General features: G+C 42.5%; 2 protein-coding genes across 6 annotated transcripts in view; one reads left to right on the top strand and one right to left on the bottom strand.

Annotated features, from left to right (window-relative positions):
- Positions 1-27,978, top strand: part of UCK1 (uridine-cytidine kinase 1) — a 53,104-nt gene that overhangs the window by 12,421 nt on the left and 12,705 nt on the right. For 3 of the 5 annotated variants that reach the window (XR_016312412.1, XM_089675097.1, XM_089675096.1), the window contains exons 4-7: positions 1,773-1,915; positions 5,095-5,189; positions 7,145-7,193; positions 8,893-9,093. Coding sequence is in view for 4 of the 5 variants with exons in the window: in XM_089675097.1 (XP_089531223.1) it covers positions 1,773-1,915; positions 5,095-5,189; positions 7,145-7,193; positions 8,893-9,074 (469 nt within the window). In the remaining variant the exon portion in view is untranslated. Of the gene's footprint in view, positions 1-1,772; positions 1,916-5,094; positions 5,190-7,144; positions 7,194-8,892; positions 13,224-27,978 lie in introns of those variants that run through there. The other 2 variants (XM_089675095.1, XM_089675098.1) reach the window with 1 other exon arrangement.
- The window catches only part of POMT1 (protein O-mannosyltransferase 1), a 60,436-nt gene continuing 45,570 nt past the window's right edge, over positions 13,113-27,978 (bottom strand). The window contains exons 17-20 of the mRNA XM_089675094.1: positions 25,691-25,804; positions 22,775-22,901; positions 17,274-17,451; positions 13,113-17,060 (exon numbers count right to left, since the gene is read on the bottom strand). Of these exons, the coding sequence (XP_089531220.1) occupies positions 16,886-17,060; positions 17,274-17,451; positions 22,775-22,901; positions 25,691-25,804 (594 nt within the window). The 3' untranslated portion in view covers positions 13,113-16,885. The remainder of the gene's footprint in view (positions 17,061-17,273; positions 17,452-22,774; positions 22,902-25,690; positions 25,805-27,978) is intronic.

Here is a 27,978-nt window from a genome sequence, read left to right as displayed (position 1 = left end):
TATAGGATACACTTCTTACAAGTGCAAGGGTTGCATGTCAAATGCGAGTGGTTTTATCACTACAGGCATACCTCTGTTTACAAATTTAATTCATTCTGCGGGACTTTTCATATGGCGAAAAATTCGTAAACCGAAATGCCGTTTCCCATAGGAATGCATTGAAAACCAATTAATCTGTGAAAACCAATTAATGCATTGAAAACCAGTTAATCCCCTGCCCCAATGCACCCCCCCCATTTTGAGGGCATGTGGCCTGGTATGGTTTAAGAGAGGGGGGGGGACGCTTGCCCGTCCCCCCTTTTCCTGACCTGCCAGGCTGCATGCTCGTATAAGGTCTGGTATGGATTTTGGAGGGGGGACCACCACACCAATTTTTTTTTTTTCTTTTCATTTTGGTGTGGGAGTTCCCCTCAAAATCCATACCAGACCTAAAGGGCTTGTTATGGATGGGAGGGGGGATCCCACGCCGTTTTTTTATTTATTATGGTGTCAGTTTTTAAATGTAATTACTACTTTTTTTTTTTTTCTTCACTATAACTCAGAGATTCAGCTGTCACTTTCCCCCCAGCTAAAAGAAAGTTTCTTTTTAGTTTTTTTCCCCAAGTTAAAAGAAACAATGTTTCCTTTTAGTTTCTTAAAAGTAACAAAGTTTCCGTTAACTCCAGGGATTGGTCACAGCAGGTTACATGATACCGGCAACGGGAGCCGGTACTCAGATACGGCCGTGTCCGAGGTACACGGCCGGTGACAGATCGCGCCGCTGCGCGGTTCTGCAAGCGCGAAAACTGTGCATGCCCGGGAGGACGCCGTATGGCGTCCACCCAGAAATCTACAGCATTTTGCCGGCCGCCAAACGGCTATTGGTTAAAGTGATATTGGGTGTCTGCACTCAGCTTGGACCTTTACTTTTAAAAATTGTTAGATCGCTTCTTCCATCCTCTAATACCTTTTGCTGTTCTCCTCTGTAGCCATGGATCCAAACTTGATGTAAGCTCCGTGTTAGGACAGTGTCAGAGCATACAAAGGCTTAATGACCCCCATCGCTTCCAACGCCACCTCCCTATGTGGTACTGTTCATCACTGGTGACTTGCCACTCAGGCCTGGAAGTCACATCGAAATGTCAAAATCTCCTACACATGAGTGAGGAGGACCTGAGACAGTTCTCCTAAATATATCCCATTAAATATGTGCGTTTCATGAATGGACCAATGGAATAGGCCAAGCCTTGCTGGTCTCACAAACGACTGGGGTAGTACAAATACCAACTGAAAAGACAGAGTCACCAGCCTAGTGCATTATTCCAAGGTAAATTTATTACAATAATGGTAAAATCATACTCACAAACAATATGTGAATAATCACATGCCAGGTGTCACCCCTCGATACAATGATCGCTGAAGCCCAGTGGACCCTATAACGCCTGAAAGGTGTCGTTCAGGGACCTAGGCAAAGGTTGACGCTTTTCGAGGGCCCAAGGCTCTGAAGAAGAGGGTTGCTTCAGCGATCATGTGATTCTTCACATATTATTTGTGAGTACGATTTTACCATTATTTTAATACATTTACCTTGGAACAATGCACCAGGCTGGTGAGCTCTCTGTTTTGTCTTTTCACAGCTGGAAGGCACATCACAGGAGTAAGACTATCCCATACCTTTTAAGTGTCTGATATTTCCAAGGTTTCCCACAAAGGAATGAGGCATCAGGGGAATACGGGAATCACTGCTTTGCTATGGAAGGTGGAAGCTGTACTTTACTTTTACTCTTTCTCAGATTATCAGAGACCACAAGAGTGTACCCTCCTGATGTGTTGCTGTTCGAGGGCATTTTGGCTTTCTACAACCAAGAGATCCGAGACATGTTCCACCTTAAGCTGTTTGTAGACACAGACTCAGATGTCCGGCTCTCCCGCAGAGGTGAGATTCCCCTCGGTTGTATGGTTTTTATAGCATCCAGTGCAGTATGCTTTTTTTTTTTTTTTTTTTTTTCTAGAAGAAAAAATAGAACACTCAGAATGCTTTTAGACTCAATTGAGTTGATTTACTAAAGTCAAATATACTGTGCACTTGCTCCAGAGCTTAGTAAAGTTCACATTGCAAAGAATATCCAATCACATGCAAGGAAAAGAAAAAAAAAAGCATTTTTGCATGCACATGATTGGATGATAGAAATTGGCAGAGCGTCCCTTCATTTCAGAGCTTTCCCTAAGATCTAGAGAAACTGACCTTGCAGTGCACAATCTATTTGCCTTTAGTAAATCAACCCCACAGTTTGCAGGGATCAGAACCCTGACAAAGTGCTGGGGCAGGCCCTAAAGCCGGTTATTCACAAACACTAATATTCACGTTCTGTCAGATGCTTTTCAGATGCTACACTTGAGGAAGAAGGCCTGAGGCCAACAATGAGATGTTATTTGTGTAGGAATGCTGGGAAGAATGCAATAAGTGCTTATCCAAGGCAAACAGATGCTTACCAGACAGTCTCCGGAGTTTAATTGAGGAAGCTTGTGGGCAGTTCGAAGCTTTTATAGCCCATTGATGCATGCAGCCACAAGACCATCTGGATGCTGTGCCATTCATTAAAGAGCTGCAGACAAACTGGTAAATTTGGAGAGGCAGATAGTGACTAGAAGTCTTACCAACCTGTGTTACGCGGCAATAAAGACCTGACATGTTCTAATCCGTCACTTTTTGATTTTAGCAGAACAAGCATAGGTTTAAAGTAGATGTAAATGCTAAAAGCATTGCCTTTTTTAACTAAAAAAAAGTATTTTCATTGTTTTTCTTGTTTTGTTTTTTAGCCTGTTTTTTGCTGATCTGCATGTTTTTTGCTGCCACTCCCTGTCTACATGCTCACTAGCTGCATGGTATTTCTCAGGAGAGGTTTCCTGATGGTAACACCAATGGACCAAGCTTGAGTGTGTTGAAACAGCCACTTGTATTCTCCATCAGAATCCTGTGTTCGGGATACAATGCAGGAGAACAGTTGGGGAAAAAAAAGACAGCGTTGTCACTGTATAACAGGAAGTGTGTTTGGGTTACAACGCAGGAGAACAGTTGGGGAAAAGGGACAGCGTTGTCCCTGTATAACAGGAAGTGTGTTCAGGTTACAACGCAGGAGAACGGGGGAAAAAAGGACAGCGTTGTCATCTTATAACAGGAAGTGTGTTTGGGTTACAACGCAGGAGAACAGTTGGGGAAAAAAGGACAGCGTTGTCGCTGTATAACAGGAAGCGTCTGAATGAGGATCTTTATAGTAGGATCTCCAGGGATTTATTAAATTAGATTTATATTTTAAAGCATTGACAACATTAACTTTAATAATGAGATGAGATTTTAATCACCAGGTTTACTAATCTGATGCACTTACACGCTTTTAGAAAAAAAATACATGGACTGTTTTTTGTTTTAGAGCCCAGTCACATTTTTACCTTGCAGTAAGTGCTGTGAGTTGTGGTGTTATAATATTTCATCCTTAAAAAAAAAAAAGGGGGGGCAGGTGTCACATATGGGTTTTTTCTTCTTTTTTTTTGCATTCGTACCGATGGCCCATTTAAAGAAAAGAAAAAAAACCTTAACCATTTGCCTACTGGGCACTTTTACCCCCTTCCTGCCCAGGCCAATATTAAACTTTCAGTGCTGTCACACTTTGTATATAGTGTTGCATGATTGTAATTCAAACAAAATTTGTATCATTTTTTTTTTAGACAGAGAGAGATTTGGTGGTATTTAATCACCGCTGGGTTTTTTATTTTTTGCTTAACAAACTAAAAAAGAGTGAACATTTTGAAGAAAAAAAAAGTTTTTTCTTAGTTTCTGTTATAAAATTTTGTAAATAAGTAATTTTTCTCCTTCAATGATGTGCGCTAATGAGGATGCAGTGATGGGCACTGATAGGCTGCACTGATGGGCATTGACAGACATCAATGGTGGGCATTGACAGGCATCACTGATGGACACAGAAAGGCAGAACTCATATAAGGCACTGATTAGTGGCACTGACGGGCATTGAATGGCAGCACTGAAAGGCAGCTCTAATGGGCACTGATATGTGGCAATTATGGGCACTGACAGCTTGCACTGATGGAGCTACACTGATCATCAGTGTACTGATGATCAGTGTAGATGTCCCCTCTGAGGAATGCAGCTTACCGGCTCTCCTCTCGCACTGTCAGCATGAGGAGAGGACTGGCGATAACCGGCATTTCCTATTTACATGCGATCAGCTGTGACACAGCTGATCACATGATAGAGCCTACATCATCGGATCTTTACTGTGATCAGTGATCCGCTGTGTTCCATGGACACACTGCACCACCGGTCGCCGTGCACCCCCGGGGGCGCACATGTGCAGCTAGAGTGGGAGAATGTCGTATGACATCCTTTCAGAACAAGAGAACCGCCACCCTCCCATCATTTCCTTATATGGTAGGTGGGAGGCAGTTAAAAGAGACGAGCAGGATGTAAAATATATAAATAACCACACATTCTCACATAGGTGGATGTAACATCGATCCAATACTTCACTTATGCCCAGTCACCTCTGAGACAGAGAACTAAGCGATCAAAGACTGCTGAACACTCAGTTCTCAGTCTTCAGTGAGCTGGTGACTGTCAGTCACGACTCTCTGCTCTGCCCCTCCAGTGCTCACAGGAGCACCAGGCTGTGGAGGGGCTGTGAGCAGCTGGCTCAGGATCTTGGCCACATGCTGGGAGGCTGAGCCAGCTGCCAGTCAATCATCTGGGTGGATCCCGACATTAAAGCTTGGACCGGCTGAGTGGCATCGGGTAATAGCAGGCTTTTAACCCTCTGTCGGCTGAATACAGGTCACAGGAGTACAGAACTAAGTCCACTCCTGTGACCCACATGGGAAGTAGGACCAAAGCTCCTTTAACACATCCAGGGACTTAAACTGGCTTTGACATCAATGAGAATAGGAACTGAATTGTCCGATCACACTGGTGAATATTTTTTTTTTTTCGGTTTTGACAAGTTAGAAAAATCAAACCCTAGCTAAAGGAAAAGCATTTTGTGTTGTTTGAATAGATCTTTATGGTGTATAAATAAAGGGAATTAATTTTTGTTTTAATGGCAGTCCTGCGTGATATGAAGAGAGGACGAGACCTGGAGCAGATTCTTTCCCAGTATACCACCTTTGTGAAGCCGGCATTTGAAGAGTTTTCTCTACCGGTAATGATGTCCAGTCACTGTTTAATATGTTACCTATGGCTTCCAATTGACCTTCCTTAGTCTGCCTGTACTGTTCTGCACGTTAACTTGTCACAACTAAGACAATAAAATCCCAACCCACCTCTGTCCCAGCAATTGTCCCAGACATCCTCTGGAACCAATACTTTCCTTTGCCACCAATCTCTTGCTACTCAGATCTTCACTGCCACCTCTGCAAACGGCAACTGTTGATAATGAATGGCTATGCGCTTGCACTTTGTGATAGCATTAGGACCTGGCGATTGGTTGCTCAGGTTCTAATGGCTACATTGTGACTAGACCGGTGATGAGTGACTTGTTTTCCCATATTCAGAATTATTGGGTGTTTTAGAGCAGTAGTTAAAGGGCATGTTCATGTTTTACTAAGAAATATCCTCTCTAGTCTCTTCTCCATAGCCCCTACTTTGTCTTATCTCCCCTACCTGGGTGCTTGGTTACCTCTTTCTGTTGGCCTTATTCAGTGTTTACAACCTTCTTCTGAAATCTTGTCTGGCACTGCCTGAGATCTTGTCCGGTGCTGCCCATACCTGTGCAGTTACTCCCCATAAACCTATTTGGGACTTGCCCTGCTACTGTGTGGCTGTGCCTGAACTTGGGATTTAAAGTGGGTATGGTCACCAATTGTGACAGGTTCACTTTAAAGTGACTTTCGACTGCAAGGGTGAATTTTTTAAAATTTCTGAGGTTGAACTTTGCTGGGAATGTTTGACCATTCTTCCAGAAACACATTTGTGAGGTCAGGCATTGATGTTGGATGAGAAGGCCTGGCTCGCAGTCTCCGCTCTAATTCATCCCAAAGGTGTTCTATCAGGTTGAGGTCAGCACTCTGTGCAGGCCAGTCAAGTTACTCCACCCCAAACTCACTCATCCATGTCTTTATGGACCTTGCTTTGTGCTCTGGTGCGCAGTCATGTTGGAACAGAAAAGGGACCATCCCAAAACTGTTCCCACAAAGTTGGGAGCATGAAATTGTCCAAAATGTCTTGGTATGCTGACACCTTAAGAGTTCCCTTCACTGGAACTAAGGGGCCAAGCCCAACCCCTGAAAAACAACCCCACACCATAATCTCCCCTCCACCAAACTTTACACTTGGCACAGTGCAGTCAGACAAGTACTGTTCTCCTGACAGCTGCCAAACCCAGACACGTCCATCATATTGCCAGACAGAGAAGCGTGATTCGTCACTCCAGAGAACACGTCTCCACTGCTCTAGAGTCCAGTGGCGGTGTGCTTTACACCACTGCATCCAACACTTTGCATGGCACTTGGTGATGTAAGGCTTGGATGCAGCTGCTCGGCCATGGAAACCCATTCCATGAAGCTCTCTACACACTGTTGTTGTGCTAATCTGAAGGCCACATGAAATTTGGAGGTCTTCAGCTATTGACTCTGCAGACAGTTGACAACTTCTGCACACTGTGCACTTCAGCATGCGCTGACCCCGCTCCGTCATTTTATTTGGCCTACCACTTCTTTCACAAATGTTTGTAGAAGCAGTCTGCATGCCTAGGTGCCATGGAGGTGATTGGAAGACCTGAATCCATTGACTTTTGGCAATATACTGTATATACAGTTGAGCTGTAGAGTTCTGCAGACAGAAAATAACTAGGAGTAGACAGGTAAATGTAAGAAAAGGAGCCCAGAGCGCCACCTGCTAATCACAGCAAAAGACGGGTTTGGCCTGCTGTGATTCCAACATTAACAAATCTCCATAGGATAATCTGCATCCATGGAAAGTGCAATGCAAAGGAGTTCAATCTTGGCATACATTATTAAGGTAAATAGGAATCTGCTGTTGTGCGTTTAATGTGCACATCGCACAAAACAACATGGCCATGTTAAAAGGAAAAAAGCCACAAAAGAAATCTACACATCTGTAAATTCTATTTCTGTATCTCATGTTGCTTCTCTTTAGACCAAGAAATATGCAGACGTGATTATCCCACGTGGAGTGGACAACATGGGTGAGTTACCTATCTGGTCTAATGTTTATTCTGATATCGGCACATGGGGACATTAAAGTATATGTGAACCCTCACCTCGTAAAACAACTCCTTCAGTTTAAAATAGAAATGAAAGGTAAAACGTGCGCACATATTAAAAAAAAAGTGGTAAACTGTATTTATAATGGGTTTTCTTTTTATAAGTGATCACATACCCTCTGTTTTCAGCTGCATAGAGAAGTGGAGGTGGAGAAACAGTAGTATACTGGTCTTCAAAGTGGCTGTGCAGGGGGTGCCTGTCAGCAGAAGTTTGACCATTGGAGTCAAGCAAGCTGAGTTCTCAGCACAACCAGCAAACTGACCACTCTGTGCTCCCATGCCTAGTGTGGTCAGTTTTTCACAGGGGGACTGGCAGGAACACCAGGGATTTCACACAAAGGAAGCAATACAGCAGAGAGGAGGAAGTGCAGACTAGGGATGGAACATTAAATCCTATGGGTGATGTCACTGCTCCCAGTCTTTCCATCTGTTGGAGTGCTCTCACCTTTCCCCTGAAGGTGCTGCTGGCTAATACAGGGGAGATTGTGTGGCCAGACGTGACCAAAGCAAGCTGAAAATAGGTAAGTATATACATCACACCCCCCAGGTGGGTATGTCCAGGAAAGCTTTGCCAGTGTCCACTCACCTGTACAGTGTCCTTGTCTGTTGACCCTGTGGTTGCTGGACTCTTCCACAGCTGATATGGTGGGGCAGTAAAAGATTGCAATCCAGCAATAGAAGCTGTGAGCTTGTTTATGAACGTGGCCGCTGTCTGCATCTGCTAATTCGGTAGAAATGATGTTTGCGGTGGGTTTTGTTTGCTGGTTCAGCAGTGCAAGGATTTAAAAAATGGGTGTGACTGTAAGGCCTAAAAGCAGTCTGTATCACCATAGACAGCCAGGCTGCTAGTATTTTCTTTCCAATAGATTTTTATTGGGTCCTTGCAGTACACAGTTGACATGGTACAAGGGTAGGTGCAATATTGAGTCAATCTTCAGCTGGACATGTGGAACCCATGACATCTAGTGCTCTCGGAAGTTGTTCAGCAGTGATTATACAGTACAAATTATGATCCTAAAGGAACCTTTCCTGGGAGAACTACGGAGACTGCCATTGTTGGTTGGCTTTTGTTCTGCAAAGGCTAGTTGCCTGGTCGTCATATTGAGCTCTATTCTGAGTCACTATTCCAGGCAAGTAATGGATAAGGATTCTTAAAAGAGAAGTTGAGGTGTTTTTTTTTTTTTTTTTAAATCATACTTACCTAGGTGGATGCAGCATCGGCTCCCTGCCGGCTCTAAGACTGAGAACTGAGGGATCAAAGACCACTGTCAGTCACCACTCTCTGCTCTATACACTGATGTGCTGATCTACTGCCTTGTTTTGTGACTCAAAGGATCAGCATAAGAGCCAGGCAACAAGCATTTGAGGAGGTAGACACAAATAGCAGGCTCCATATTTCCCAGAGGTGTACTTGAGGTTTCTCTGCAAATTGCTCTGCTGAGTATCATGGAGTTCACATGCCTAGATTGCACATTTTGCAGGGAGGATTGCACATGTGATATGAAAACCGTGTACGAGGTTGATCTATAAAGTCTCTGATACCTGTGCAAATCCATTCATCTCTATAGTGAAAAACGTACAATGCAAAATATCAATTTCTGGCTGTATCTTCTTTTCACAGTTGCCATAAACCTGATAGTGCAGCATATTCAAGACATCCTGAATGAAGATATCTGTAAGTGGCAGCGAGGCTCTGCAAACGGACGATCACACAAAAGAACCTTCCCAGGACAGGGGGAGCCTGGAGTGGTGCTGATGCCGGGGAAGCGCACTCACCTGGAGTCCAGCAGTCGACCACACTGAGCTGCTCTCTTCACAGCAGGTTTTGTCAGTGACACCCCCCCCTCCCCCCCTTCCCGGTCTGCGCTTTTCTGAATGGAGCTGCAGACTGCTCATTATTTTGTCCAGACCTGAATAATATCTGTTTGGCTGTACTTCAGCTATGAGTTATTGCAAACAGAACTGAGGCTTTTGAGGCCATTTTTATTTTGTAAGGTGATTCTAGAGCAGTTTTACCAGCTGTTTAAAAGGCTCTTAATGTGAGCATATTGTTTTTCTCAGTGCCAGAGCCATCTTGTAGGATGAGCCTGGGATCCTCACTGCAGCATGAATAGGAATTTCTCTATTCTTGGTAAAATGATGCACTGAATTTTAGTCCCATCTTATTGGGGAAGGGGTACTTTATTGCATTTGCTCAGCTTCTATGACAAGGTAATTGTACATTTCCAGGTAATCCAGTGATCACCAGTGTGCTCCACTTCCAGTCCCTTCCTTGTGAGCATATCTGGCACCACAGCCAGGCCAAAGGAAGGATTCCCTACACACTGTAAGGCATGTGGACATCATACACAAAGTCAGATTCTGTGATTTTTCTTTTCATTGCAGACAACATTTTATACCAGGTTGGCACATCTTCTTATGCATATTACAGATATGCAGACTTTTAGTGTATATACACTTTTAACTTTTTCTTGCCTTTTTTTTAAAGAATGTTGGGAGAAGCATCTGCCCTGCAATGATCATTAAAATGCCATATCCAAAGTTATTAAAGCGAAGTTCCACTCAAAAGCAGAAGTTCAGCTTATTTGCCTTCCCCCTCCACCCTATATTTTGCACCTTTGGGGGGAGCAGGTAACTGGTTTTGACAGGTACCCACTACTACTTTTGGCTTAGTTTGCCACAACAAAGTGAGCCAGAAGTTTGGCCTCCTCCTGCCGTTTCCTGGGAACTTTCACAGATCCCAAGTGACTGCCGGACCAATCAGGAGGTGCGACTTAAGCATGCGCAGTGGGCACCAGGCTGTGAAGCTGCAAGCGGTCACAGCCTGGTGCCCACAGTAGAGATGCCGGTGCCATGGAGGAGAGAAGGGGCTGCACGGCTGAGTACATCGCTGGACTCTGGGACAGGTAAGTGTGTGTTTATTAATAGTCAGCAGATACCGTTTTTGTAGCTGCTGACTTTTAATAAATACAAAAAAAAGTCTGGAACTCCGCTTTAAAGCCCAATGGCCAGTCAAGGCTCTTAGAAGTGATGTGAACAGGCCCAGTGCCCAATAACGGCGTTGTTCTCATTGTCTAGTATGATTTGGAATCTTACTGCTTAGAAAATGTTGGGTTTGTAAAAAGATGTATAGGAAAACTATACCGCTGTGTTTAGACTGAGACTGTTTAGGCAGAGGCCTAGTCATTGTTTCTGTAAGAGACCAATCTACTTTGGGCCAAGGCTGGTGAGATGTTGGTGCCGGGTGTGTCCTCATCAGAGTAGAGGCTCTTTTTCCCTTTAGTCTTGCATAGGTAAGCTGTTTCAGTGACTTTATTACTTCTGATTTTTAGTAGAATTGTTTTTTTCCCCCCTTCTGATGGGCTGGGTTATATTAGTGGTTTTTGGAGTGTCAATTTTCCTAAATGTCTCTCAAGCTGTTGCTTAGAATTGGCAGTGAGGAGGTGAAGTGTACTCAGAAATGTGCTGCTGCTGTATATTAATAGTTACATATTTCAGATACTATCCTTCGCCTTTATTTTTCTTCACTAACAAAAAAAATATATATATAGATAGACAGATATATTTCCTTTGCACTATAGAGCTAGTTTTGTTATAATTTGCCTACATTTCTTATAGGAAGAAATCTTTCTATAGAAGGTTAATGTGAAGCCGGTGGGGTATTTGTGCTGGATGTAGCAGTGGTAATCTCCAATATGAATATAGAGAGACTGGGCCTCAGTTATTATTAATGTGCCTAAAAGGAGGGTCAGTCTCTCATCCTCTAGAGCAGGGGTGTCAAACTGGTGGCCCTCCAGCTGTTGTGAAACTACAAGTCCCATCATGCCCCTACCTTTGGGAGTCATGCTTGTAATGCCTCATGGGACTCGTAGTTTGGCAACAGCTGGAGGGTCGCCAGTTTGACACCTGTTCTCTAGGTATTTAGATTTTCAGTCTGCTTTAGTCAGCAGAAATGAGAGAAGACCTAATCACCTGTGCAAAAACTAGAAAGAGAAAAAAAAAAGCTGTTACTGTGCTGCTTTAATTCGGGGTCATAGGGTGCAGAAGCTGCCTTCTGGTCACATGACCCAAAACTGAGGTCCCTTCCCACTCTCCTTAAAGCAAACATGTATTGTTAGAAATACAAGAGCTGCTACTGCTCACCATTGCTTCTGAAAATGCTAGTTGCCTGGCTTCCTTTATTTCACTAACCTGGAATAAAGATTCAGACCATATTCTAACTAGCATTTTCAGAAGCTGGTTTGGTATTTCTGCCAGTAAAAGTTTTCATTTTAATTGCTAAGTAAAGAAGAAATGACGTTGAGGTCTGCATTGACTTGTATCTTTTACCCCCCGAACCTGAATGTCTTCCCTCCAATGGGCCAGTGGTTTTCCTGTCTTAGCAGAAGGGTACAGGGACAGAGGATCCTTCCTATAGGTCCCCCGTGTGTCCCATAGTGGATACAGATTCACTGGAAGTAGATGAAATCTTCAGCTGGGGACGTAGCCTTTGAAATGTACATTTGCTAGCCACTGTAGCACTTTATTTTAGGTTACACACACGTGTCTTAGGCTTGCCAGCCATTGCTATAGGATAATAATCTGAGTCCTTTCACGTTTTGTCCTTATGTTCACACCTTTTAAAAGAGGGCTTTCTGTTTCATTCTTAAAAGTGAGTTTGTTGTGTTTTAATGCTCTAACATTTGTTATGTGGCCAGTTTAGGATCAAATAGCTCTGAGTGGAGTTCTTCAAAGAGTACCTGTCTTCAATATTGGATGTTTACTATTCCTGTGTAATTGCAGATAATACATGATGCCTGCAGTGCCATTATGAGGGTACTTGCATTGGGTCTGTGGTAACAGAGAGGAACAGAAGAGGAGTCTCTGTCTAACAGGAGCATTTTACAGTGTTTGTTCTGAGGGAGGATGTTTAAATGCCTTGCTTTTAATGTCAGGCATTTCTGTGGCAGCAGATCTATGAGTTGTAGGATATTTGACCATAGAACTGCTTGGCCTGTGACATTTAGGCCTTGTTCGCAGAGGGCTATGTGTTCCATGTAGTCCAATTACTGTCTATTGAGATGCATCCCAATTGACAGCAATAGGAAGTGCTCAACCCTTATAAAAGTCTGTAACTTATCTAGCACTTGGGCATTATTTCATTGGCCAAAATAATAATTTATTCTGGGCATTGAAGTTAATTACCAGTAATGCATGTTTACAGGTGTCAAGCGGGGGGTTTTTTTTTTTCTTTGTAAAATGCTGCTGCTAGATGCACTAGGAGTGGGTTTCTGTCTCTAAATGCCTGTGTGCATAGACACATAGGCTAACATACAGGGGAGTTTAGAGGCAGAAAAACAGATGCCCCTAGCAGCAGTTGAAAAAAAAATGTCCAGTGTGCATGAGGCCCTGTTTTGCCCCAGAAATAGCACCACTCCTAGGGGATGTTGGGTAATGACAGCCCCAGCTGTGACCAATAACAGCTGTCCTTGCAGTTTACCTTTACACTAGAATGAGGGGATTACTTCTTTTTAAACAAACCTCACTCCTCTAACACTAAAGCAGTACACAGACCATGGATGAGGGAAGAAGCAGATCATACTTTCTCATTACGCTTTGCACTGCTTTAGTGATTAAAGGGAGTAAGAGAAACAAAACCACACTTTTTTTAATAAATTAGCAAGATGTGAACACATTTCTTAAATATTGTCATTGTAGGTGGAAAATAATCTGTATTGGTTCACCAGAAGCAATCACTATCAGTACATGTTGGTAGTAGTGACTATGAATGTCACTTCTTTGTATAGACTGTTATATTCTTCTATGTCAGATGGAGAACTTGTTAGCAGTAGAAACAACACATTTACAACCAAAACAGTTTAATATGTGTTTTCTGTATTTAATGTCTATGCATTTGTATGTCTTCTGCACACAAAGTCAATAATCTTCATTAAAATGAAAAGTTGTATAGACCTTTTGTTTAGTGTTTCCTTTTTGGGCTGATTGTTAGACCAGCCCAGCAAACCAGTGTGAGACCAGCCCAGCAAACCAGTGTGGGATCACAACATTTAATAAGAAGGCAAAACTATTTTTCTATCACCCCCCCCCTGCTATGATGTACTATATTCTATTGGTATCAAGAGACCACTAGAATAGTAAAAGCATTGCGGAGGGGTGGGGTGTGTTGGAAAAGGCATTTTGCGTTCCTCTTGTTTCAAGCACATACTGGTTTGCTGGGCAGATCAGGGCTCCCAGCAGTTGCTGATGCCTCATGTTATACATCAGTGACCAGAAGCTGCCTAAAAGAAAACCTTTAGAAGCCCAACTCCAGCCAATGTTTTTATAAAGTGATTTCCCATCCTCTGTCCTCACTACAATAAAAATCTGAATGAGGTTCTATAGATTCCCTACTTTTGGCTGGTGTTAGGTTTTAACCGTTTCCATACCGGGCACTTTTACCCCCTTCCTGCCCAGGCCATTTTTCAGGTTTCAGCGCTCTCACACTTTGAATGACAATTGCGCGGTTATACAACACTGTACCCAAACTAAAATTTTATCATTTTCTTCACACAACTAGAGCTTTCTTTTGGTGGTATTTAATCACCGCCGGGGTTTTTTTTTTTTGCTAAATTAACAAAAAAATGCCGAAAATTTTGAAAAAAAACCCACATTTTTCTTTTTCTGTTATAAACGTTTGCAAATAAATAATTGTTCTTCATAAATTTAGGCCGAGATGTATTCTGCTACATGTCTTTGGTGAAAATAACCCAAATTAGGATGTAATATTTAGTTTGTAGGAACGTTTTAGAGTTCATAAACTATGGAATATATCTGAATATTGATCAATCCTGAAGTACTGACAGCCAATCTAATTTCTTGAGGTCCAAGAATGTCAGAACAGTACAGATATCCCCCAAATGACCCCTTTTTGCAAAGTAGACAGTCCGACGTACTTCATAAGAGGCATGGCGAGTTTTTTAAAATAATTTTTCAGAAAATGAAAAAATTAAAAAAACAATTCATTTTTTTTTTTTTTTTTTTTTACATACTGTCACCAGTGCAGTACAGCGTCTTCATATAACTGGCATGGCGGTGATCAGGGACACTGACTGGTGACAGTATGAAAAATATATATTTTTAAATTTTTTAAGATTTTTTTTTTTCATATTTCACTATGACCAGTATTTTTTTTTTCTTTTTACACAATTTGCTTATAGCAAAGAATTACTTTGCTATAAGCAAGCATTTACCTGAATGACATCGATTCATTCAGGGTTTTTTTTTTTTGTGCTTAGCTGTGATTTGGCCACGGCTAATCACATGACACAGCTGGGCTGTGATTAGCCCAGCTTGTGCATGTGATCGCTATGACCAATCACAGCTACACACTCTAGTATACAATGGATGGCATGAATGAAGCTATCCATTGTATACAACTGTCATGTGACCTGCTGTGATTGGTCACAGCAGGTCACATGGTATCGGCAACAGGGGCGGTACTCAGATTTGTCATGGGCCGTGTCCGAGGTACACGGCCGGTGACAGATCTCGCCGCTGCGTGGCTCTGCAGGCGCGCATGCCCGGGAGTACGCCATATGGCGTCCACCTGGAACGCTAAGGGATTTTGCAGGCCGCCGTTCGGCCATAGGCCGGGTGGCTAGTGGTTAATAATGGGGGAAGCAAGGCTCCATCTCATATAATGGAGATCCCCATCACTCATTCAATACAGCTCATTTCTTCCTGTACTTCTACTGCAATGGGACAGAGGTGATGGAAAAAACACCAGTGTGAAGAAGTGTCGATCCTTGACTAAGATTAAGCCTAGGTCTACATGAGCGACTCAAGATCTGCTGATTGCCGCCCATCTTTTAAATAGCAGCAGATGGATTCAGGATGCAGCAAATAATGCCTAGCAGCTAAGAGATTTAATTTTTCATGTAGCTCTAGTCTGAACATAGTAATAAATTGCAGCGTACCAATTTATAAATGGGGTGGCTGCATTAGTTTTTCTTTTAGTTTCACCTGGTGACCCAACCAGAAAACACACTTTGTCTTAGGGTGGCTTCACTCCACTGGAGGAGCAATAGAGATCCCTTTATATCTGCCACTGGTAATCAGTGGAGAGGATAGTGTTAGTTGAACTAGCAGATTTAGGACTCTTACACCGCCCCTGTGTGGATTTTTCAAAGCCTGGGGACAGCATAGTGTATCTGTGGTTTTCATGTGGCTTACCCATACTTATATTAGATGTTTTTTGGTGAACTTTCTGAAAGTACACCAAAAGTCTTAATAGAAGACTATGAGAGAGGGGGTAACCACATTAAAACCACAAATACTGTGTGCTGTACCCCTGCAGCGGGGCTGTGTGAAAGGGGCCTTAAATGGATTTGATTAACAAATTAAAGTTGACCTTAATTGCAAACTTTTCTGTTTTCGTTTTGAGATAGATTTACGGTACATAAATAAAAGCTGATTATAGTAAGCACCGCGGGCAGTGTTAAATGGTTTATCTCAACACACAGTTTGCTCTGTTAAAGGAAGTTGAAAAATACGGGACTAAAGCCGAGTGTATACTAGTAGAATTTTGAATATCATTCAAAAATAGTTTTGTTTGCTTTTAACATTTGATTTTGGACTGACTGGACTTTACCAGAGAAAACCAAATACCTTGTTAGAAATTTGTACATTCAATAAAAAATTTCCATCCTTCTTCAAATTTTCTCATCACTGTAGCAGAAAATTAACATAGATTTGACCCCAGAAGTGATGAGAAAAATTAAATTCTCACAAGAAATGTCAAATGAAATTCTACTTGTGTATACACAGTTTTACTGGCTGGATCATTAGGTGAAAATAAAGAAACTATTACAGCCGCCACCTTGAAGAATTGATAAGCTGCAATAGATTACAGTTTTGGTTTCCATACCGCTTTGAGGCATGTGATGACTGCCAGCAGATCAGGCCACTAACCGTTGATGACTGAATGCAATCATATTACTGTTATAAATAGTCGAATGGCTCCCCTGCTATCTGTGAGTGGTGGTCCGACATGAGGCACCTGCCCACTTCCAGTGGACCTCTCTGGAGCCTGTTTCTGGGGGAGAAGCGTTCAGACTGGCCCTAGTTAACAAATTTTCTATTTCAAACCGTAATTTACACTGATGCTTCCTGCTTCCTATTCATTCTACAGCCATAGTTGTTTTTTTATTTAAACCTTAGGTGGGCTGTAAAAACACATTAATCATGCCAGCTGTTAAGTCTCATTCTTGATGGCCATAATTTATCTAAGCCTAAAACAGTGCGGCTTCCTTAATCTAAACTACAGCTGTACAGAACCACCAAAAGGACACGGCAGGTTTTGCTGGTGACAACAGGCTTGCTGGTTAACTGTATTGTTGCCCTGGGTGGCACTTTGGCATACCAGGCAATAATAAACATATATAGCCAACCTCTGGTCTAGGTTCTCAAACCTATGCAAGTCATTTAACGAACATACCTAACACAATCCATCTGTGAAACTCTAAAGAGGTAGAGAATACTAGTCTCTCACCACGCAGCCACCATCATGTCATCTGGCATTCATGGACTCACTGCAGCCATTGTGCAAGTACTGATCATGGTCCCTTAATCCAGCATCACTGTTTCCTGATTAGAATATCCCATGTGTCTTTCCAACGTAGATTCCGGAGTTCTGCCGCTGGTAGCGCGGGTTCTCCAAACGTCAGAGGACATAGTCTGCGGTAAGTCAGAAAAACGCTGGACATCCAGACCAAAAGCAGAGAGGAGAATGTGTTCTTCAGAGCCTCAGACCTAGAGTCATGCAAGAGAAATGTCATACACGGCCCAAAATATACAGATATAATAGAAGCTCTTCCTTTGGCTGATGATATGCAATAATGTTTATTTGTAAAACTAAAAACAGTTACAACCTTATAAATGTAAAATAAAATTGCCCTAAAACATAGTTTCCCTTCAATAACTACTTACTTCCATTCCCAGGGAGACAGTGGCCAGTAGACCTACCTAAGCAGGTGCTGGTGAATGTGTTCAAGCAGCGGAGGCAACAGGAGAATAAGGCAGGTCAGAGCAGGGAGGTAGTGATAAAGAAAGAGAGTCTTCTCCATTAGGAAGAACGGCAGGTAATTCACAGCCCACCCACCAAGGCACAGTATTCCTGTCAGCCGCAGAGCTTGCCACGAATCTGGAGACCAAAACACACAGGTATCAATGGACTGTTCACCTATTGCCAAACATTGTTCAGACAAAGCTTGATGAGCATGCTGCAAAAATAAAAATAACTTGCAAATTGCCATGTAATGAACTTCAGCCTGGAATCCTGCTATTCTATGGTTATAGGGTATACCTCATCAGTCTACCTTAGCACTGCCCCCGTCCCTCATGAACTGCCATCTTTATTGGTCTGGATGCAGTGGTTGTCACCTTGTGAGCTAAAGAGGGCCTCAAATGTGGCCCCTGACATCACCAAAGGGCTGCGCATTTTGTTCAATATATGTAATACTTGAGAAGATTTTCATAAACTGCAGACCTAATAGAGCAAATGATGGTCAGAGAGTGTGGACATGCTACAGTTTTGGCTGCAGAAGACAATATGAATCTGGGAATGTTACATGAGGCTGGCAGAGATCAAAGCTATTACCTTAGTCAGTGTTCTCACTACAGACCACTGATGTGCACACATCATATACCAAAGGACCACATGCTGAGCACCAGGGGTCTGGAACTTGCACCGATGTTCCAAATGGCTCTGCCTGGCCTTTGGGTTCTGGCAAAGTCCTGAGGTCCAAAGGACCACATGCTGAGCACCAGGGGTCTGGAACTTGCACCGATGTTCCAATTGGCTCTGCCTGGCCTTCGAGTTCTAGCAAAGTCCTGAGGCACACGCACGCACATGGTTTCCACAGGTCTCTTGTCAGGACCAGAAGCCCCTAAGCACATCTGCGCATGTGCAGAAACTGGAGGGAGAGAAGTTGGGCAAACTGCATTTTGGCCTAGGTAGAAAAAGCTTAGAAAGAGATATATCCAAATGTAAGAGGCAGGGAAAATATATACAAACAGTGCGCTTTAATATTAACTGAAACTAAGCAGCACCCTTGAAGATTTACCTTTTGTCATCAATTCTTTCTGGGGGAAAAGAAAAGTGCACTTCCTGTACCTGGGTGGTCCTGTGCATTGGGCCTCATAGCTGTAAATCGGCTGTGGGAGAGGTACTGCTGCCTCTAACTGCTTGTCTCAGAAGATTTGGAGTGAGATTTGGGGATGTCACTACTGTACTGCTCACTGGTTTCCTTGCTAAAGAGAAATCGGTCCCCAAGGACCTACAGAAAAATATCTCCTCCTTCTACTTCATCCATACTGTGGATTTCTGCACCTCTCCTGTGGTTTCTGATTATTGCCCTACCAGTCTTCGGGGAGGGGGGCTGCTCTGACATGAGGAAGCAAAGGCCTGCCTCTGTCTCTGATGGAGGCAGCCATCTTGTGGTAGTGCAGAACAAGGCATGGTAAGTCGGTAATAGGGAAAAAGATCAGCTGCAAGGATACCAAAAGCAATGCTGGTGACTGGTCTTAAAGGCCTCTGCCTTTTTTTTCCCTATATATATATATACATATATATATATATATATATATATATATATATATACACACACATAGCTTCCATTTCACAGTTCTTTCTAGTTTCAATATTAATAACTCCAAAGATCATAATGGGCCACCAATTAAAACAAGTAAACATGCACAGCTAAGAGAACACATGTACACGACATATTATCAAGCAGTATACTTCATACAACTATATTTCTTCATTAATTGTAATTGGTTAAACAACTTTTCTTCTTCCTCCTCCATTGGGGAACACAGGAAGTAATATATTGTCAAGTAATTCTGAAGGACACAGGCAAACAAAATCTGTAGAGCAGTCTGATAACCCCTCTCCCCTCCCCCCAATGAGTCAGTTTTTTGCTAATGTCCTAAGAGGATAGAAGTCTATTCTGCAGCGCTGTTGGAAAAAGTCTAACCATATTTTTGTTAACATTTTTTGTGATTATTTCTTTTTTCTTCAGTCAAGTCATCATGGTACATCACTGCGTGAGCTGGCCTCTACATGGCAGCTATCCCTAATGGCCTTTCCTCAGTCTAGCTCTAGAGTACTGCACCCAGACCCTGCTGGACTGGATGATGTGAAACTGACCTTCAGGAACTGGCTTTTGCACTAGGCACTTTCCAGACCCCGTCCTGCTGTCATAGGTCCCATTTCTGAGCAGACCTTTGTGTCTACTTTTAAGGAGTAGGTAGTTCTTAGTCTTATCACTCAGCTTGCCTATCAGACAGCAGATAAGGACTTCTCTCCTTATCTCTGGGGGGGGGGCTCCTTCTATTAGCTGGATCCCTCTTTGGTCAGATTTCCTGGATCAGACACTGCTGGACACCATCTAGGTACTGTTGTATCCTCACCATGGAGGAGAACATGAGTCCTTCATGCATCAGAAGAGGTCATTTGGTTCCTGTTGTGGATGGTACTGTGGGTCTTAGTCTTACCTAAGGGTGGTCCTCTGGGGGGCAGCAGGTGTTCCTTTTGCAAGAATATTTTCTATAGGTTCTTTGTCTGGTACCTGTTCCTACCAGGAGGTTAATGCCTTTCCCTGTTAACCATATTAGGCTGTGAGATTTTTTTTCCCTAAATGGGAATTTTATGTTTGTTCCACCACTTGATGTGTTCAGGGTGTCCATCCTCTCACTTGGGTCTATAATTCCAAGCTCTCCTTCTGTTTTGAGTCATTCCTCTGCTGAGTGACCATTTTTTTTTTCTTAGTCCTGCCCTTCAGTTTGATTCTCCAAATCCTTCCTCTGGCAATGTTGGAAGGTTCCCCTATCAGGCAGGGGGTTCAGCCCCCATCCAGTGTCAGATTCGGGCACCAGTCCCTCAGGCAGCTCTTGAGCTGCAACTTGGACCAGTTTCTCTTTTGGCTTTTTACCTGTTGTTGCTGTTTTCCATATCCTCAGTTGGACTGCTTTTGGATGCCTGGACAGTATAGGACTTCCAGTGACCCTCAATGGATGAGAAAGAAAAAAAAAAAGAAAAAAGATTTACGTACTCACCATAAAATCTTTTCTTGAAGTCCATTAAGGGACTCAGGTCTCATCTCCCTGGATCTACAGTGAAGGAAATAAGTATTTGATCCCCTGTTGATTTTGAATGTTTGCCCACTCACAAAGAAATGATCAGTCTAAAAATCGAATGGTAGGTGTATGGTTACACAGAGAGACAGAATAGCAACAAAAAATTCAAATGAAATGCGTGTCTAATAAATTATGCACCAAATTTTATGTTCATGAGGGAAATAAGTATTTGATCCCCTATCATTCAGCAGGATTTCTGGCTATCAGGTGTCTTTCATACAGGTAACAAGCTGAGATTAGAATCAGTCTCTTAAAGGCAGTGCTGCTAATCTCATTTTGTTACCTGTATAAATGACACCTGTCCACAGGAGCAATCAAACAATCAGATTCCAAACTCTCCACCATGGCAAAGACCAAAAAGCTGTCCAAGGATGTCAGGGACAAGATTGTAGACCTACACAAGGCTGGACTGGGCTACCAAACTATTGCCAAGCAGCTTGGTGAGAAGGTGACAACAGTTGGTGCAATCAATCGCAAATGGAAGAAACAAAACAACTGTCAGTTTCCCTAGGTCTGGTGCACCATGCAAGATCTCACCTCGTGGAGTGTCAGTGATCATGAGAACAGTGAGGAATCATCCCAGAACTACACGTGAGGATCCTGGCAATGATCTCCAGGCAGCTGGGACCACAGTCACCAAGAAAACAATTGGTAGCACACTACGCCAACAAGGATTGAAATCCTGAAGTGCCCATAAGGTCCCTCTGCTCTAGAAAGCACATGTCCAGACCCATCTGAAGTTTGCCACTGAACATCTGAATAATGCAGAGGAGGACTGGTTGAAAGTGTTGTGGTCAAATGAGACCAAAATCGAGCTCTTTGGCATAAACTCAACTCGCTGTGTTTGGAGGAGGTGGAGGAATGCTGCCTATGACCACAAGAACACCATCCCAACTGTCAAACATGGTGGTGGAAACATTCTGCTTTGGGGTTGTTTTCTGCTAAGAGGACAGGACAACTGCACCGCATCAATGGGACGATGGACGGGGCAATGTACCTTCAAATCTATGGTGAGAACCTTCTTCCCTCAGCCAGGGCATTGAAAATGGGTCATGGATGGGTGTTCCAGCATGACAATGACCCAAAACACATGGCCAAGGCAACAAAGGAGTGGCTCAAGAAGAAGCAAATCAAGGTCCAGGAGTGGCCTAGCCAGTCTCCAGACCTTAATATGATTAAAAATCAGTGGAGGAAGCTGAAAGTTCGAGTTGCCAAACATCAGCCACCAAACCTTAAAGACTTGGAGAGGATCTGCCAAGAGGAGTGGGCTAAAATCCCTCCTGAGATGTGTGCAAACCTGGTGCCAACTACATGAAACATCTGACCTCTGTGATTGCCAACAAGGGATTTGCCACCAAGTACTAAGTCATGTTTTTTGAAGGGGATTAAATACTTATTTCCCTCATTAACATGCAAATCAGTGCATAATTTGTTAGACATGCATTTCTTTTGAATTTTTTGTTGCTATTCTGTCTCTGTTACAATACACCTATCATTCGGTTTTTAGACTGATCATTTCTTTGTGAGTGGGAAAAGATTCAAAATCAGCAGGGGATCAAATACTTATTTCCTTCACTGTATAGTCATGCTCTTGCTACAAATGGAGGTATGCTGGGTATAGGAGAGATTATCCTAAACTGGCCTACATATCTTTTGTAGATTACTTCCTGCGTCCCCTAATGGTCTCCAAGAAAAGGATTTTACAGTGAGTACAAAAAGTTTATTTTAACCAATTGTGTTTGGTTTAGAATGCATGTTACATTTTTCCTTTTTATTACAAGGGCAATGCCCACATCCTTTTTAGCATGCCAGGATTACTATAGGGTGCAGTACCTATTTCAGGTACTGAAAGCAGAAAGTATGTCACCAGTACATCTAGAATCTCCAGAATGGGTCCAAAGCTTTATTCAGCCATCACATCATAATTACAGAAGTGACGTTTCAGGGCCCGCAGGACCCCTTCATCATGCATGTGCCAGGATTACTATAGGGTCTTCCTCTTTTCACATTGTTGTGAAGCTTAATCATATAATTAAAATAACATCACCTTAATCCCTGCACAGACCAGTTGGGACACACAAGGCTTGAACTGTCACATGCTACCATCGGGTCACATACTTCCCTAGATATATGGTATACAGAATTGCATTATTATTTGATTGTGGTTATACATTCCCATTCATACCCCTGTCTATGTGCACCCATTATTACACACTGCTAATCTGCAGCACTTGGGAGTATGTAGAACTTTCTCTTGCTACTTATGTCTCTGAAGTTGTGTAATGCAGATAAAAATGTACTCCGCATTGGTACGCTTATAACCTTACCTTGAGGAATGTCATAAATTGCTCTTCTCTGCCGTAGTGAGTAAAAAATAAATAGGGCTGTGTACAGAATGGCACCAATGTTCGCAGAATACCAGATGATGGGATTACCCAAGAGCTGGATCTGAGCCTACAAATAAAAAAAGGTCACAAGACACAGGTACATAGATATCTAAACAAACACTTTTAGTAAAGGAGAAGACAAAGAAGAAGACAGTTTTACAAATTGACATTCCACTCTGTCATGCTTTGTAATACACCTGAAGTTAAAGTAGAACTCCAACCACCACCCCTTCCCATCTTGGATAGAATTGGAGGTGTTTGAACCTCTGAGTGTTTTTATTGCTTTCTGCATCCTTATATGCAATGTCCTTCACTTCCAGTAAAATGACAGAAGGCAAATGGAAATCTTCTAACTGGGTCACCTTTTTTGTTGACTGCTGTCAAAGGTCAGATTTCCACTCATTCTGGGAAGATCACCTTAAACTTGTGGTTATGCAACTGGGGCAGCAAAGGAAAATCTCTTCAATACAGAACGACAGGAGTAAAAAATCTGATAGAGATCAGAACCTTCCCTTAAATGGAAGAAAGTGTGGCTGGAGTTCTGTTTTAACCTTGGCCACACATCATGATCCTATCACTTGCTTCACGTTCGTTAGCGGTCTTAAACATGTAGGGGCTTTGCTCAAACAAAGGGCACATTTTTAGCTAGGACCCATTGAACATTAATATTGCAAATTTTACTCTCGTGAAACCTTTACCGTTTGCCCTGCTTGAAGTGTCGGATTGAAGTCCATTTTAATACTTAAAATACTTTTTTTTTTTTTTTTTTTTTAATTATTTCTTATATTTCTCAATCTTTCGTTGGTGCAAGTATGTATGTGGCTGCAAGCTATTCTAAACAATTAAAAGAGTGAAGACAGCCTGAGAAAAGTGCATTAACATACAATGCACCACTCACAAGTCTTCAGATCTGTTAAACCCTTGTGAGGACATAGTGTACCCCTCTAGTTTACAATAGATAATGACATCTGCCTGTGCAGTACACACAGGGTTAAGCATAACCTTACATTGTACGCCCCTTGAGGGTTAGGAACTGATGTGAATGTACAATATATATGTAAAGTGCTGTGTAAATCGATGGCGCTATACAAGTACCTGAAATAAATAACTCTTCCCTTAACATTACATAGAAGGGGAAAGCAATGTAAGATTTCAAAGCACACACAAAGTTAGTTAAAAATAATTCAAAATTGCTACTTATTTTTAAGTTACGCGATGTGTATGGGAACATGTGATAAATATAAAGTAGGTGTTATCTTAATTTGGCCGCAGAAGTGGGAGCATACTTTAAAGAAGAACTCTGAGATAGGCAGAAAAGTCACCCATTAGTACACCTCCTACACAGAACACTAAACTGTTAATAACATTTAGAAAATCCTTACCATTTAGGAGAAATGTCTAATTGAATTTTCATGACCTCATCTCTGTAGTTCAAAAGATAACAGGATCTGCTCTGGGAAGGAGGTGTAACAGCAGGGATCACATTATATCCTCTCTCTGCAGTAAAAGGAGACTACAGTTCCCATCAACCATTAGGGAATTGTAGTGAATGTAGGCGGGTACACTAGGCCTGTACATGTTTAATGTGTCTCATTCCCCCACATCTGCAAGTGAGGCTGAATTACATCACTACTTTGTGGGGGAAAAAACTACAGAAGGGATGTGCCAAGACCAGTGGCTGGGGGAATAGGAGGCTAAGCAGCCACTGGTCTTACAGGAAACCAAAGAAAATGAATGGGTTGATCTGACAATGGATAGGCTTTCGGCTTTCAGAGCAGCTACTGAGTGAACTAGAAGATGGATGATATATTTAGTGAAGGTAGGAAATCAGCAACAAGGACATGTAAAGAAGTTTTCGCCCAGACTTTCGCTTTAAGCGATTTGTTTACAAATTTCCAAATGGTTCCTTTAGTGGTATAGCTGTATATCATCAGATTGAGTGAACAAATGCTAAGCTGCCAGGCCTGTGCTGAGAAAAGTGGAGCAGCAAAGCAATAAAGGAGGACTGAACCCCAGAGGTGGGTGGCCACCGGCCAGTACACTTATGCAGCAGTCACCCCCAGAAGAAAGTGTTCCAATTAGTGGTGCACCGAAATGAAAGTTCTGGTGCCGAAACCAATACTGAAAATTCAGAATGCATGTGGCTGAAACCCGAACCGAAATGTCTACATATATGGGGGTGGGGAGGCTCCAATTTCTTTTTGTATTTTTTTTCTACTTTCATGTATTTTTATTTATTTTTTTTTAACATATGATTTTATTGCTATCACATAGGGGACCAATAATCCCCTATGTGATAGCATATGAGTGATAGGCTCCCTCACTGGCTGTCACTATATGTCAGTGGCGGTTTTTAAATGCAATTTCCGGATTTTTTTTTTCTTCACTATAGCTCACAGAATTAGCAGTCACTTTCGCTCGAGTTAAAGGAAACTTTGTTTCTTTTATCTGGGGAAAGAAACTAAAAGGAAACTTTGTTTCTTTTAACTATGGGAAAGAAACTAAAAGGAAACTTTGTTTTCTTTTAGGTGGGGGGAAAGTGACAGCTAATTCTGTGAGCTATAGTGAAAAAAGCAGTAAATACATTTAAAAACCGGCAGTGACATAGAGACAGCCAGTCACTGTATACATTGCTCCTTCTCCTGCCTTTGTTTCTTTGTTGGAGTCAGCCTGTGTATTAAAAAGAATAGGTCTTAACTGTATTTAAAGGTCATGGTTCTGTATCTGTCTGGCCCCTCTGCATTACTGTATTAATGCACTATTATATTACACAAGCACAGACTGTGCAGGGGGCAGATGATTGCATGTACCATTTTTCTCTGCATTAGTTTCATCATGTACAGGTGCAGCACTCACTGTAGTCTTTGGGTGAAGCCAGTAAGCGATGCTGGTGTCCAGGGATACCCAGTCTAGGGGTGATGAGCTGTACTTGTGTTCAGGACTTTCACTCCTCATAGTCAGCATCTTACACTGGAGAGACAGAAGATCAGAATATGTTCAGTATAACCATCATGGAAGCCATTGACCCCCAAGGAAGTATGCAGATAAAAACTTCTGAACTTACTTCAACTCTATCTGAATAGTTGTATTGAGCCAGTAATTTAAAGAGACCCTGTCCACAGCCACACACCGTGGTTCCATTTGCTAACCTCTACGTCACTCTGCTATAATGTAGATTGTCACAGGATGGAACAATGGCATATGACGATGGACAAAAGCACCTCCTTAAAAATACTGAAGCTGAAAGGTCATCAAGGCAACTAGAATTTTCAAGGGACCCCACAATGGACAGTCCCTGTACATCACTCATAACACATCTGCCTTAAAACATTTTAAATACAGAATTCCTGCTAAACAACTCAATACACAATTTTCTCACAAACTATTTGCTGGTCAAACTATTTGCAATTCGGTTCAGTAAGTCTTGTAATTCACACACTCTGACCACTCTGTGCATAAAAAGGTGACAACACCGTTCCTAGCTTTTCCACCACCATTCTGCTCACTGTAAACCGAAGCAAATAAAATAAACCAAATGTAAACTAAATGTGTGCAGAAAAGAAAAAACAGCAAGTGCTTGGAGATGAGAGCTGCTGGCACTTAAAGGTAAATCAACCTAGTAAATTAAATATAAATAGTGCAGTGCTAAAATAAAGTGCATCCAAAAAAAAAAAAAAGAGACGTAATTGCTACATAAATAATCTACCAAATAAAAAACTAAAATATTTTTAAATAAGAGAATAAATAATACATTACTATTGTGAAAAAGTGCCTGTGCAGTAATATATAACAGATTCAATAATGAAAAAAGTGCCAGTGCAATGATATATAACAATTCATAAATAGTCCAAATAACATAAGAAAAGGGGGAGAAAGCAAATCAGGAGTCTCCACTATAAGTGCTGCACAGTGTAACGAGTCCAAAAGCATGACACAACTTCCATGCATATCCTCCACCAATATGCACTTACCAGAGGCTAAAGAATATAAAGCCTAATTAAACACTCCAGCCAACCTGGACATCCACTGGTCACTTTTCAGGATGGATGGGATCATAAATCAGAAGTACACCCTGTTAAGGAATTGCTCACCACATGGAGCAAAGATGGCCGCTGATCCAAAACATGGCGTCCTTGTTTTGGTTGGGGTGTACTTCTCATTTATGATCCCATCCCATGATTTGCCGTCTGCCCCTTTTTTTTATGTTATTTGGACTAATTATGAATTGTTATACACTCACCGGTCACTTTATTAGGTACAACTGGGACAATCAATGTTGGAGAAAGATCTGGGAGTTCTGGTAGATCATAAACTCGATAATAGCATTTAAGGCCAAGCTGCGGTTTCTAAAGCGAGCAAAATCCTCTCTTGCATTAAAAGAGGTATAGACTCCAGAGAGAGAGATATCATATTACCCCGGTACAAATCATTAGTAACACCTCATCTGGAATATGAAGTTCAGTTTTGAGCACCAATTCACAAAAAGAACATTGAGGAACTGGAGAAAGTACAGAGAAGGGCAACCAAACTGATAAGAGGCATGGAGGAGCTCAGCTATGAGAAAAGATGAGAGGAACTAAATTTATTTTCACTTCAGAAAAGGAGATTAAAGCAGAGTTCCAGCTGTCTGTCAGTCCAGCAATGTCCTCACTACCGCTGGTTTCACCGGCCGTCTTCTCTCCCTGGCGCCGGCATCTTCAGTGTGGGCACCTGGCTGTGACAGCTTGCGGCTTCACAACTGGGTGCCCACTGCAGATGTGCAAGAAGCACTGCGCTTTGTGAATGGCCCTGTAGTCTTTTGGGACCTGTCACGTGTCCCAGAAGACTACGGGGAAGGAGGGAGGGAGGACAACTTCTGCTTCCGACTGCCTAGGCCACAGGTGTCAAACACAAGGCCCACTGGCCGAATCCGACCCTCCAGGCCATTTCATGTGGCCCTTGCACCTCTCTTGCAGATACCACCTTGTCTCCGCCCCCACCTTGTCTCAGCAGTCGGCAGCAGAGAGGAGAATGGAACTCCTCTGCCAAATCCTGCACCTCTCAGTGCAGCTCTAGCACCCCCTCATCTCTGCCTCCCCTGGTCTCAGCATTCAGCAGCCTCTGGTAACTGACTCCACTCCTCCTCTGGTCCTCCTCCAGACCCT

The sequence above is a fragment of the Staurois parvus genome, unplaced genomic scaffold, assembly GCF_062004578.1.
Source record: "Staurois parvus isolate SC_StPar_1 unplaced genomic scaffold, SC_StPar_1.0 ptg000154l, whole genome shotgun sequence".
Taxonomy (NCBI): Eukaryota; Metazoa; Chordata; class Amphibia; order Anura; family Ranidae; genus Staurois; species Staurois parvus.
Note: the sequence above shows the minus strand (reverse complement) of the source record. Positions and strands in the feature narration are given on the sequence as shown.